At 47.7% G+C, this 12874-nt stretch overlaps 1 protein-coding gene across 1 annotated transcript in view; it reads left to right on the top strand.

Annotated features, from left to right (window-relative positions):
• The first annotated feature begins 2459 nt into the window (after nt 1-2459).
• Nucleotides 2460-12874, top strand: part of Dgcr8 (DGCR8 microprocessor complex subunit) — a 33399-nt gene continuing 22984 nt past the window's right edge. The window contains exons 1-5 of the mRNA XM_057765083.1: nt 2460-2586; nt 7350-8349; nt 8781-8940; nt 11416-11558; nt 11685-11967. Of these exons, the coding sequence (XP_057621066.1) occupies nt 7630-8349; nt 8781-8940; nt 11416-11558; nt 11685-11967 (1306 nt within the window). The 5' untranslated portion in view covers nt 2460-2586; nt 7350-7629. The remainder of the gene's footprint in view (nt 2587-7349; nt 8350-8780; nt 8941-11415; nt 11559-11684; nt 11968-12874) is intronic.

The following is a 12874-nucleotide window of genomic DNA, read 5'->3' on the forward strand; positions in this document are numbered from 1 at the left end:
CACACTCATAGTAACATTCCCATTTGCAAATCACATGGCAAAGCCATACTCTTATCACACCATGTATACTCTAACTCAATAAAAATAATGACATACAAAAAGGTAGCTACATCCATGTCTAAGGAGTGAAAACTGAGGTAACCTTTCTTTTAATTAAAAAGAAATGAACCCATGACCTATTTCCTGCCAAATTAGTAATTGAGTTGAGGGACTGGAATGTGTAGGGATAAACTTGTAGTCAGCAGGCTAGCTACCCATCTTCTGTATCTGAGTCCCTACAGTGGACTGGTAGATAACCGGGCCCTCTGTGTACATATGGTGTGCATGGCACTGCACTCTGGAAAATTCCTCTTGAGCGTTTAATATCGGAGAGGAGGCTCACCTATGATTTCTTTGGTATAAATGGAGCAGGGGAGTGGGGAGAATAAGTTTGTTTTTTTTTTAGCCTGGGGTGGAAAACGGGTATGGGGAGTGCGGGAGTGCTAATTCACAGAATTGGAATCCACTAATGGTAAAATCCTAGGTGAAGACCTTTCCATTAAGCCTGAGATAACATGGTACAGCCTTCAGACACGGCGCAGGTCAAGTTCCTCAGCTACCCAGGCCCACAGGGCTCATGGAGCCTCCCAGGATGGCAATGTGCACCGCTGTGCCTTCGATGCTAAAGGCTGCTGTGACCCAGGAATTGAGGCTTTGTGACAAAGCTGCAGAGGCAGTCAGCCACCTTCCTGGATTTTTCCTTCCCAATAAATTGTGAGGTTTATTGTGCTGTGTGACAATCTGGCTGGAGCAGAGACCTGCTGTAACAGATTTCTTTCACCAGAGTGGAGCAGAACTGTAATACTTTCGCTGGGGAAACTTTCTCCCAGTGGGGCAAACACTTCGCTGGACCTACGCAGAGCTTTAACGCTTCCCTGGAGCAGAGCTGTAACAACTTTGCTGGGGAAACCCTCTCTTTGCTGGAGCAGTGATAACACTTGCATTGGGACTTCCCTGGAGCGGAGCTCAAGCTTATAAGGGTCTGTGGGAGGGTCTGGTGTGGTCTCTAGCACAAAGGTCACCAGGCTAGAATGCACATCTGCTCCCAACTCTGAGTGGATAACAGACACATTCCCTTCCTTCAAGGAATAACACGGTAGGCTAACATCCCTGGTACCCTTGGTGCTCATCTGTGAGCACAAGAACCTCCGTGCCTCCTACAGCTGGTGGCCTTTCTTAAAGTGGAGTCTTCCAGGCGTTTCCATTGTAAAGCGCTTTACCATTTGCAATTGCTAAGAATTTGGGGGAGAAGCTTTAGAACTGTGTTAAAATACACACAGTCTCCCAAACGGGAGGCATATAGCTCAGTGCTTTTACCATAGCTCGGTGTGGGTGAGACACTGGGTTCCATATCTAGAACCAAAAGCAACTTGTCACTTTTTAGCCTTGTTTTTAGCACCCATATGATTTTCATGTCCAGCAGCAATTATTCAAATGTTTGCCCCACAGAAGACAGTCTTGCATCACTTTTCCTATATTTATTGATGGGAATGAGAACCTAAAGGTGACCTATTCTTTTCTCCATTTTTATTTTTTTCGAGGTTCTGGATAGTATTACTGCAATTTAGCCCCAACTTAGTCCCTGGTCAATAGCAGTGGAGTAATGACTTGACAGGAGGGATTTGAAGTGCTCAGGAACGGACCTGGTTAACTCCATTTTGTTTCTGAGTCCATCTACTTCATTTCCGTCCTAAAGAGTTTCCCTAAGTTTTACATACTGCTCCCTCGGGTGTCAGAACAGACTTGAAGAACATCTTAGGTTAAGGCTCAAAATCACCCTTTCTTGGTCCTTGGCACTGACACAGCTCTGCAAGACCAAACTACGGTTCACGCCGAACCAAAAGGGTCCAGACCACTCTGAATGGAATCCCCACACTGGTTTCTGTCTCTCTTCTCTTTTTGACACCGAGGATGTTAGGACGCACAACGAACAGATTTTTTAGTTATGAGACCTTTGTTCTTCCCGGTGTGGTGACGCTGCAAGTAAAACTCCTTTCCTACCCTCAGCACCGCGCATCTGTACGACTTTCTGGGATGGGTGGTCCAGTTTAGTCCTGGGGACGGTGCTGAGCAGGAGCTCCGTTGTCATTGGCAAACACTAAAGTGACTTAAGCTCTGCAGAGCCCGGCTCACAGAAACGCTCCCACCGTTCCTCGCACACCCGCGCTCCCCGGCTCCCGGCAGCCCCCGCGCACCTCTCTCCCGGCACTCCCCGCGGCCCAGCCCTCCGCGCGCCCAGCTTCTCAAGGCAGGCGCCTGGTCCCGCCCACGCGTCCGCCATCGCGCCTCGCAATTGGGCTGCGCGCGTCTCGCGCCGCCGATTGGCGGCCTCCTCAGCCCGCTCCCGGCTCCCCCAATGCGCGGCGGCCGTGCGCTGGGATTGGTCGCGCGCCGATAAGGCCCGCCCTCCGCTCGTCCGCGCGGCAGCTGGTCTCAAGAGCCGAGAGCTTGCGAGGGCCTTGGCGGGTTGCGGCGGCGCCGGGGCGGTGAGGGTCGGCCGTCTGTGGTCGGGCTGCGGGCGGCTCGGGCAGGTCGCGGGCGCCACAGGTAGGTGCGGGGCGCAAGGGGCGCCCCGCGAGTAGCGGGCGCTGCGGCCTGGAGAGGCTGCGCCCTTCCCTTCCTCCTCCCCTCCCGGGCGAGGCCGCAGGCCGGGGCTCGGGGCGGGGCGCAGCGCGCTAGGCGGGCTGGGCCATGCGGAGTCGCGGCCTTTGTGCAGCGGCGGCCGGGCCCGGAGCCCAGGCGTCGTGGACGTAGGGTGCTGTCGTCCTGGTAACGAAGCCCCTCGGCTGGTGGGCCCGAAGCCATCGCCTCGCCTTGCCTTCTGGCGGGAGACGTGTGGGCAGGGACACCTCTCGTCCTGAACTCTTGCCTGTTTTGGCTGCTTGGAAAAGCCGACAAACCGCCCAAGTCTCTTCCAAATTGACAGTGGATGAAGTGGTCGTGTAGTTTTTCAGGATGTGGTTTTTACAGTAACAATGAGCGTGGTAGAATAAATGGGAAGTGGCAACCTGTTGACAGCGTTACCTGTCAAGTAATATCATGCAATGGACTTGGGTTGCTACGTGATAGGAATTTGGTTTGCCATCTTGCATGCTTGCATGTACCCCGTTGCCGGATGCAGAGATGTCCTATGTAGGGTTGTTGACTTGTGGCAGCCAATCACTAGGAGGGGCCCACTGTCCTGGCTTAAACAGGACTCCCAGTCTTGAAAGTGGCTCAGTCCCCAATGTAAGCCACCACTAACCAAAAGGAGTAAGCAAATGGCTGTTCTAATAAGTGTGGCCTGTAATTTCAAATAAGAGGATTTGCAGGGTGACAAAGGAATTGATGAGGTCATACTGCCTTTGGATTGGTCAGGAGGCTGCAGCTGTAGCATTGGTCACCACCGCTATATCCATGCCAGTCCAGCAAGTAGGAGTTGTCCAGGTGTGTTGGGTAAGCTGCTTGCTCCCAGTCCAGTTGACAAAGCAAGAACTGCATCCACAGGTTCAATCAGCTGAAGAACAGTGAGGCTGGAGGGCAGGAAGGGCAACCCTTCGAACTCTGCATGGCCAGGGGAGCAGGCACTTGACAGTGGTTGTTGCGATTTTACCTTGTAGGAAGGATGATTTTGACAGGTTTGTCCAGCTTTGGCCTTCTGTTGTCATCATTTCGCTCCCATGTGATCTCTTCTAGTTTTCACATCAACTTTCCTTGACGTCTTCCAAATCTCCATCTCCAACGCAGATCTCCTTTCTGATCACTAACCTCCTGCCGCTAGTTGTTCTTTTCACTTTGTCATGGATTGCTTTGACACCAAGTAGTTTGATCCAAGCCAAGCTCTAGTCACAGGCCATGCCAGAACAATCCTTCTGGGCTGTCTAAAGTCACCTTGGTGCTTCTCTTAGGCCTTCATGCATTTCTCAGCAAGCCTTGCCACCTGTTTCCAACAGCAGACTGTTGTTTCTCAGAAACTGCAACTTAAAGTCCTGGTTCACGCTACCTGGTGAGCCTTTTAATTCTTTCCCCTTTTCTAATTTGATTCCCATTATCACCCTCTTAGTACTTTTTCTGGACACAGAGGAACCCCCCCTCCCCCGCCAGGGTTTCTCTCTGTAGCCCTGACTGTCCAGGAACTCCAGACCAGGCTGAGGCTGTCCTTGAACTTACGGAGATCTGTTCCCCCCCCACACCCGTGAAGAATTCTTTGAATTGCAAGATGTTGTAGACTCAGGCGTGCTTGTTTGGGTGGCAAAGCAGCTCTACCATTTCTAGCTCTGTGACCTTGAGCACTTGTTTAACCTTTCTGTCACAGTGCTGGATGTGTTGCATGAAGTCCTTAGAACAGGGCCTGTGTGAGGGTTGGCTGCCATTTCTACCCATGGATCAGTGATAACCACTGTTTTGTGATACCCTTCTGTGCAGTATCCTGTTTCTCAAGATAAAAAAGATAAAAATTGAAGACGTGCTGGCCTGGCTTGCTCACTTCCCCTCACATACTATCCTAGCTTGGTCATACCATGTCTTTGTCCCTGGGTCTTTGCTTTTCCCCTAGGTGTCTTCTACAATGGCCTCCTTTCGCCCTTGGTACCACCTGGCTCTATCTGTTTCATCTTTAAGTGGATACTGGCTGTAGAGCCTGTGTAGTCTTTTAGAAACTGCTTCCTGCTCCCCAGCTTTCCCCCCTTGCTTTGTTTTAGCTAGAATGTTTGTCAGCAGGTGACATCGTAGATACTTTTCTTGTTATTATCTATCTCCCCCACTGATATGTAAGCTTTGTGAGACAAGTGTTTTGTCTGCCTTGTGCTTAACACATAAATGATGTGTGCCTTATGGAAGGCATTCAGCAAATAGTTGATTAATGAATTGAGTAAGCTTACAGAAGGAAAAGTCAGAAATTTATCTAGGATTGTCCACTGCTGAGCCCAAGAGCTAAACAATTTTCTTGCTCCTGCAAGATGTGTACTTAGCCTTTCCAGGGCCTCAGGGTCCCACCTGTGCTGTGTATCTCTTTAAAACTCCCATCCCCCTTAACACTTACTAATGTTTTCATTTATTGTTTTTATTTTGTAGTTTTACACTGACTCCTTTAGCTTTTAACATGTAGCATACTTGCCCATCTTGTACCGCTCTTTGTCTCCAACCCCTGCCTACTTGAGTCTTCTTCCATTAGCATATTCTATCTGAGAAAGCACAGATTTGATTTCTTGTGGTCTCTGCACACCTACCAGGCTCTGTCCTGGTCTTATTCAAGGTCAAGTGTGCTGACCTGTCTGTCCTCTGCAGTGGTCCTTGGTTGCCAGGAAACTGACTTTGCCCCTTTGGTTTCCCTTCTGGCTCCTTAGTGGTTCCTAAGCTCCTTTGATGGTAACACCTTTAAGAGAGGTAGTTTGTTCAGTTCCCATTGAATTAAAAACTGTTAGGCTGCCGGGCGTGGTGGTGCACGCCTTTAATCCCAGCACTCGGGAGGCAGAGGCAGCCGGATCTCTGTGAGTTCAAGACCAGCCTGGTCTGTAAGAGCTAGTTTCAGGACAGGCTCCAAAACCACAGTGAAACCTTGTCTCGAAAAGCCAAAAAAAAAGTTAGGCTATCAGAGGTTGTAAGAAATAAAGTGATAGTAGTTGACCTACCAGCTATGTCCAGTCCATAGGGTCCTTGTGTCTTCTAGTGTTAACACCTCTCGAGTAGACCGGAAGTGACTATTTAATTTTTTTTTTTTTTTTTTTAATACCTCCATCAGATTGGAAGGAAGTGACTATTTAAATGGATTAATTTAACCTAAATAAGCCTCTGGTTATACCTTTACCTTTAGTAAGGCATAACCACCCCACTTAATCCCTTCACTGTAAGCTGCTTATATAGATGTTGTCTTCTGACTCTGTCTTCTCTAGGATTTTAAGAATATGAGTTATGTAGATGCAACCAAGCTATCACCCATGGGCGTGGTCGTGTGTGTATAGCTGTACCTGCACCAGTGTGCATGGCATGTGCATGTTTCTGTGCATGATGTAGGAGTGTGCATGTGTGTGTGCGCGCGCACGTACTTGTGCGCTCTTGAGTGTTTGTGTGTGTGTGTGCATGTGTTTTTGCCCATAGCCTTTCTGTGGACCTGGGTTTTGTGGCTAGCCTCCGACCTGCCTTTTCTGTTGTGTCGTCCCTCTTTTTACACATTCTCTGTAGCAGAGCTTCCTAGGATTATGTCCTTCCCTCTGCTAGTTCCCTCTTGTGGTTTTGGTGCTTTACTCCCAGTTTGTGTGGTTGTCTCCACCAGACCTCTTCAGGGCTCCAGAGTTGTGTGGCCTGAGTACTGAGACAGGACTGCCTGCAGCATCCTCTATTCTTCTCTCTAAGCTTCTTCCTAGGTACCAGTGTGTGTCTGCAGAGGCTTAAGCCTTTTTCTTCACCTCCTTTTTTCTCCTTTCCACCCTATAGGGTCTGCAAGCATAGACAATTCCTGTGATACTTTCTTATTGTTTCCAGAGCTGCTTCTACATCTTTGTTTTGGAGAACTGTCCCAACACCTGGTGCAGACACCTATACCTGGTATAGCTGTGAGTCTTCTCTATAAGGAGAGTTGCTTCCCTCTTGGTAGCTCACTATCCTCAGCTTGCAGCTAGACTCCCGGTGGCACTCAGGACCCTTTCTGCATTGACTCTAGCTTTCTCCTGTGTTATCCTGCCTATTCCCAATATTAGTAGGCTCCCTTCCCAACAGACTCCCTTCCTCTACTGGGAATGAATCTATGCTGCCACTCCTGGTGACCTCAGCACGCTGCATCACTGTCCTGTCCACGTGCCTCGTTGTGGGCCCAGGAGAGGGGGTCCCTGGGTAGCAGAGTGCCTGGCTATATCTCTGAGGTCCCTAGTGCCACAGAGTTGAGCTGAGGGTCTCGCTCACCCTCTGACTGACCCAGCCCTTGAAGGTGAGTGGATTAATAGCGTGATGGAGGCCATGCACTCTGTGTGTGTTCCTGAAATGGTGACCTCCTGCTGCATGCTTGCTTATCCACTAGACTGAGTTATAGGAGTGCTGTAGGAAAGTTTAGCTTTTTATTTTAGTCTTCATCCTTTTTGAGATATGAGACTATATTTTTGTGTCTCTGAAATAGGGATTAAAGTGACTAATTGGTAAAATACTTAATTTAGGGCTTAAAATTTAGGTTCTAAAGAAAACTAGTAAGTTTTTTTTTTCCCTGATGTCTAAAAGGCTTTCTTAAAGGCAATTATCTTGGCCCTTTACTTCATCATAGATAACATTTGACTTTTAACTTGGTACCAGAGAAGTGGAAGGGTTCTGTCATTTTGTGACGATATTTTTAAATTTCTTTGCAGGTGGAAGAAGAAAGGTGCCACTTTGGCATGAAGATAGACTCACTTAGACGTCAATCTTTTAAGCTGAGTGCATTGTGATTTCCAATAATTGAGGCAGTGGTTCTAAAAGCTGTCTACATTAATGAAAAGAGCAATGTGGCCAGCTTGACTAAGCCGCCAGTGTGTGCAGCGCGGGCAGGACGCCACCGGGTCTCGACGGACTTGTGCATGTTAGCAGTATAGATTTATGTAAGGTGGTTTAAAACTCTGGTGTTTTAAAATAGTCTTAACTGCTCATAATATGGAGACATATGAGAGTCCCTCTCCTCTCCCGCGTGAGCCCGCAGGAGAAGCGATGATGGAGAACCGAGCTTGCCCCTTCCAAGTGCTGCCCCATGAACAGTCTCCACCACCTCCCCTGCAAACGTCCAGTGATGCAGAGGTAATGGACGTTGGCTCTGGTGGTGATGGACAGTCCGAACCTCCTGCCGAGGACCCTTTCAACTTCTACGGAGCTTCTCTTCTCTCCAAAGGATCCTTCTCTAAGGGCCGCCTCCTCATAGACCCGAACTGTAGTGGCCACAGCCCGCGCACTGCCCGGCACGCACCCGCAGTCCGGAAGTTCTCCCCTGACCTTAAGTTGCTTAAGGATGTAAAGATTAGTGTGAGCTTTACTGAGAGCTGTAGGAGTAAGGACAGGAAGGTGCTGTACACAGGAGTAGAACGCAGCACTCGGGCTGAATGTAGCCTGCTCCTTAGTCCTGTCAGTGGGGACGTGCATGCTTGTCCCTTTGGCGGGAGTGTTGGTAATGGGGTAGGCCTAGGGGGTGAGAGTGCAGATAAGAAGGATGAGGAAAATGAGCTGGATCAGGAAAAGAGAGTGGAGTACGCAGTGCTCGATGAGTTAGAAGATTTTACTGACAATTTGGAGCTAGATGAAGAAGGAACAGGCGGGTTCACGGCTAAAGCAATCGTTCAAAGAGACAGAGTGGATGAAGAGGCCTTGAATTTCTCCTATGAGGTATGTTGGTGACCCGTTCTCTGGAGGGCTCTGAGCAAAACCCAAAGAGGTTTGGAAGTGGCTTTATCTTTTGAAAGCAGGGAACTCAAAACTCCATGCGAGCATTAATGTGGAAAAGAAAAGGATGTAAGGAGTTAATATATCTAAAGTTTCTTAGTGTAAAGTTTGCCTAACATTGGGCCATGTCTTTTTCCAAACTGAGCCAGCAGGTGCTGCTGAAAAGCCTCTTTGGCTGGGTGTGCTCTTGGACCAGGCGTCTTGGTTTCACTTTGTCATTTCATCCTGTTTGTTTTTCAGATGATCAAATGCCATCAGGGCATACCCAGTCCCCGTTGAGGGTCTCTCTGAGTATTACCTTACTCATGCGAACAAAACTTGTCCTTGGTACAGAAGCATGGAGGCCTGTAGTATCTGAAAACATTGTTTTGCAGGATGAATTTGACAATGATGTGGATGCTTTGCTAGAAGAAGGTCTTTGTGCTCCCAAAAAGAGGCGGATGGAGGAAAAATATGGCGGAGACAGTGATCATCCATCTGATGGAGAGACAAGTGTGCAGCCAATGATGACCAAGATTAAAACAGTGCTCAAGAGTGAGTGAGCTAATCACAAATCCTGATGCTTCAAGGCCCCAGAAAGGTTTTCTTCCCAAGAATATTTTGGGAGTTCTCCTGTGCCAGGCATCAGTCTGGGTAGAGACACAGATTTAAGTATAGAATAGTCATGGGAAGTGAAAAGAAAACAAATTGGACACAAATATTCATTCAGACCCACAACCCAGACTCAGATCTTGATAAATTTCATGGAAGCCACAGAGAGGATCCTTGAATGGGGTGCATTAATGTATGCTAGGATAAAAGACTGGTAGTCTACAAATATGGAGACCAAGGTCAGAGGTAGGTTTTTGGTGAGTTGGGAGGTTATAGTTGCCATCCAAGTTTTGGTTCTGTTGCTGAAGAGTCAGGAAAGCACCAGAATCAGGCGTTGGCATTGGTTCTGTGCTGCAGCATGGCGCAGGGCAAGAGCTCTGTGAATAGAAGTAAAAGTGTTTGGGAGATGTACAGAGTGACACTTATCCCTGCATCTGGTGACAGTGGGAGAACAGTGGCTGAATGCCCACGGTTGTGCATCAGGCTCTGTCTGTTGCCAGTACAGGGAGCGTGTAGGACAAGTTATATGAGCTTCTGTGTGGACTTGGCTTGGTGGCACTTATTCTGTTAAGGATGTCAGGATCAGTTGGGGGCATTAAAAGGCTCATGGGACTCAGGCACAATAATTGAAACCCCTGGAGAGGTTTCCCTTGAGCTGCTGAGGAGATGAGAGGGTCTGCAAAGTTAGGTACCAAATATTGCTGTACATGATGGTAGTAGCTGAACAGTGGATGACAGGCAGTTTCTGACCAGCTTTGGCTGTAGCTCTGGGAAGGGTGGGTCAGGTGATCCTCACCTTGGTGTTTGTTGCTAGAAGGTTGGCCTGTGCTCTTCCCATGGTTTCAGGACTCTCACTTTAAACTTCCCACAAGGGAGCAGTAACCCTGGCTTGTTTATCTGCCTAGGAAAGGTTGAGTCAGGAGCATAATACAAAGCTCTTCAGACAGTTGGTGGGCTATGACAGCCTGCTGTCACAGATATATGGATGGGATGAACCTGCCTTATATTTTGCTTGGGTCCATGTTCTGTTTGCTTCTTCTCCTGAATTAGCCCAAGGTTTGTGTGCAGTAGCTCCTTTGAAGAAGTACCCATGGGTGCACTTCTGACCTGCAAGTTTCCCTCCGGGTCCATACTCTGATGATGACTGGTGTCGAGCTTTGGGGTCGGAGCGTAGCCCAGTGGTGCTCCTGCCCTTCTCAAGAGCCAGTGGCACCTTTTAAAAATCACATCTGTTATTCAGGCTTCATTTATATGTATTTTCTTTTTTTTTTTTTTTTTTTTTTTGGTTTTTCGAGACAGGGTTTCTCTGTGGTTTTGGAGCCTGTCCTGGAACTAGCTCTTGTAGACCAGGCTGGTCTCGAACTCACAGAGATCCACCAGCCTCTGCCTCCCAAGTGCTGGGATTAAAGGCGTGCGCCACCACCGCCCGGCCTATATGTATTTTCTTTAGTTTCTAGATATCAAATTGCTCCCGATACCTTAAGAACACTTGTTTTAGTTAAGTCCTTATTATATTTGTATTATTTTGTTTTAGTTTTGTTGTTGAAGAGAGCTAAGTTGAAAACAAGTCTAGTACTTCTCTTAAAACTGTCAGTAGAGCAAAGAAGGGGTTGGAAGCAGTGCCTTAAAAGCAACGTAGAAATGGTTTTGTGGGGGGCTCTCTCTCTCTACAATCTCTATTGTAATCATAGCTGTCTTGGAACTAAGTAGGCTGGTTTCAAGGCTGGTCTCTAACATTCAGGGATCTACCTGCCTTTGCCTCCCAAATACTGGGTTTAGAGGCATATACTACCATATCCAGTTGTTTTTTTTTTATGTTAATGACTTATTTAATCTTGTGTATTTGCCTGCCTGTATATATGTGGCACCATGGAAGCAAGAATAGGGCATCAAATCCCTTGGAACTGTGAGTTGCAGATGGTGTAAGCCACCATGTGAGTGCTGGGCACCAAACTTGGATCCTTTGCAAAAGCAGCAAGCTTGTATTTTTTTTAAGATAGTGCTGTGGAATCAAACCCAGGGCTTAGCATATGGTAGTAAGGCAGTGTTATTTAATAACATATGCCTGGTCACCAGGAAGAGTGACTGACTGACACATTTACAGATTATTATTAAAGATTACTCCATTCCTCAGGTACCTGTTTACCATGGCTCAGCAAGTAGGAGAAATCTAGTATCCAGTGTTCTCGAGGTGTGGAGGCAAAAGCTAGGCTGGGGACTATTTAGAGCTTCTTGTTCATTGCTTATCCATGTAGAACTTCTCACCTTGCTCCACATACTATCCTAGGGGTGAAATTGGGCCCATCAAGCAGATAGAAACTTGGCAAGACCCATACAAAAACATGTTTAAGAGGCATTGTGTAACAGTTTTGTGTTTATAAAGGGATTGTAGGATTTTTTTGTGTGTGTGTTGTGCAGGTCGTGGCCGTCCACCTACAGAACCATTGCCTGATGGATGGATCATGACTTTTCATAACTCTGGAGTTCCTGTATACCTGCATAGAGAGTCTCGAGTGGTCACCTGGTCCAGACCCTACTTCTTGGGAACGGGAAGCATACGGGTAGGGAAATCCCCTGTCATGTATTTAGGCTTGTCAGTTCTCAGTGCTTAGCTGCATGTGTTGTAGTATAGTCAAACAGACTCAAAGTTGTCCTGATAAGCCCTGTTTCAATTTCACTATCGGCAGAAACATGATCCTCCTCTAAGCAGTATCCCCTGTCTGCATTACAAGAAAATGAAGGATAATGAGGAACGGGAGCAAAACTGTGATCTCACACCCAGTGGGGAGGTGTCACCTGCCAAGCCCCTGGGTCGATCTGCAGAGTTGGATTTCCCTTTGGAAGAGCCTGACTCCATGGGTGGAGACTTGGGGTCCTTGGATGAGAAGGACCCACTGGGGGCTGAGGCAGCCCCTGGAGCCTTGGGACAAGTGAAAGCTAAAGTTGAGGTTTGCAAAGATGAATCAGTTGGTAAGTGTTCTGAAGATCTTTCTTGCTCGCTGCTACCTGTATTTTCACTCTTACTGTGTGTTGTGCTAATTCTAGTCCCTGGTTATATCTGAGAAGGGACCTCTGCATGTAGTACTTACATGTCAGACAGGCCCTCGCCCTTGCTTTCAAGAGCAGGCCTGAGCTCTGCAGGGCCTGACTGCCAAAAGCTTCAATAGAGACGATTATGGCAATGCCAACTAGTCTTTCAATATGACCTCCTGAAGAAGTCTTGCTCTTTTAGTACAGTGTGCTCCTGTGACGTTGTTTAAGTTTGTCTGATGGATATAGAATGAGCCCACAGTCATAAATTCAGCACCATGGAACTACCATTCTTCTATGGCTAGTTCCCTCACTTTTTTGTTTGTTTTGTTTTTAATGAAGGGTTCTGCTTTTTGCGTTTCAAGAACTGGGCGGTGCTCTAGAGTTTTACATTTGTCTTTGGTTATATGCTTGTATTTCTTAATCTGTCTTGTGTCTATAGCTTAGTTCTGTCTCTTAGATCCCTGGTGGTGTCAGAGCTCTTTCAGTCCACCCACTAAGAGTCACTTCCAAAGAGGACTTGGCAGCTTTCAGGGTTAGCTATGTGTGTATGCTGCACAGCTGGGTGTGAGGTACTGGGAGAGGAACCTGCTGTTGGGTAGTGGTAACATGGTCAGGAAAGAGGTGCATCTCTATAGAAGCCCTGGGGAGGTAGATAGCCACCTGGATACAGTTTGTTACTGAGTTGATAGACCCTTGCTATTGGCAAGTACTTGCTGGTTTTTTGTATGTGTACATGTAGTGTCTCCCAGACCAATACTCATTTTGGCTTAAGGAGAAAAGCCTGAAGACCTAGAGCGAGCTTGCTTGCTTGCTTGCTTGCTTGCTTGCTTGCTTGCTTGCTTGC

The sequence above is a fragment of the Chionomys nivalis genome, chromosome 3, assembly GCF_950005125.1.
Source record: "Chionomys nivalis chromosome 3, mChiNiv1.1, whole genome shotgun sequence".
Lineage (NCBI taxonomy): Eukaryota > Metazoa > Chordata > Mammalia > Rodentia > Cricetidae > Chionomys > Chionomys nivalis.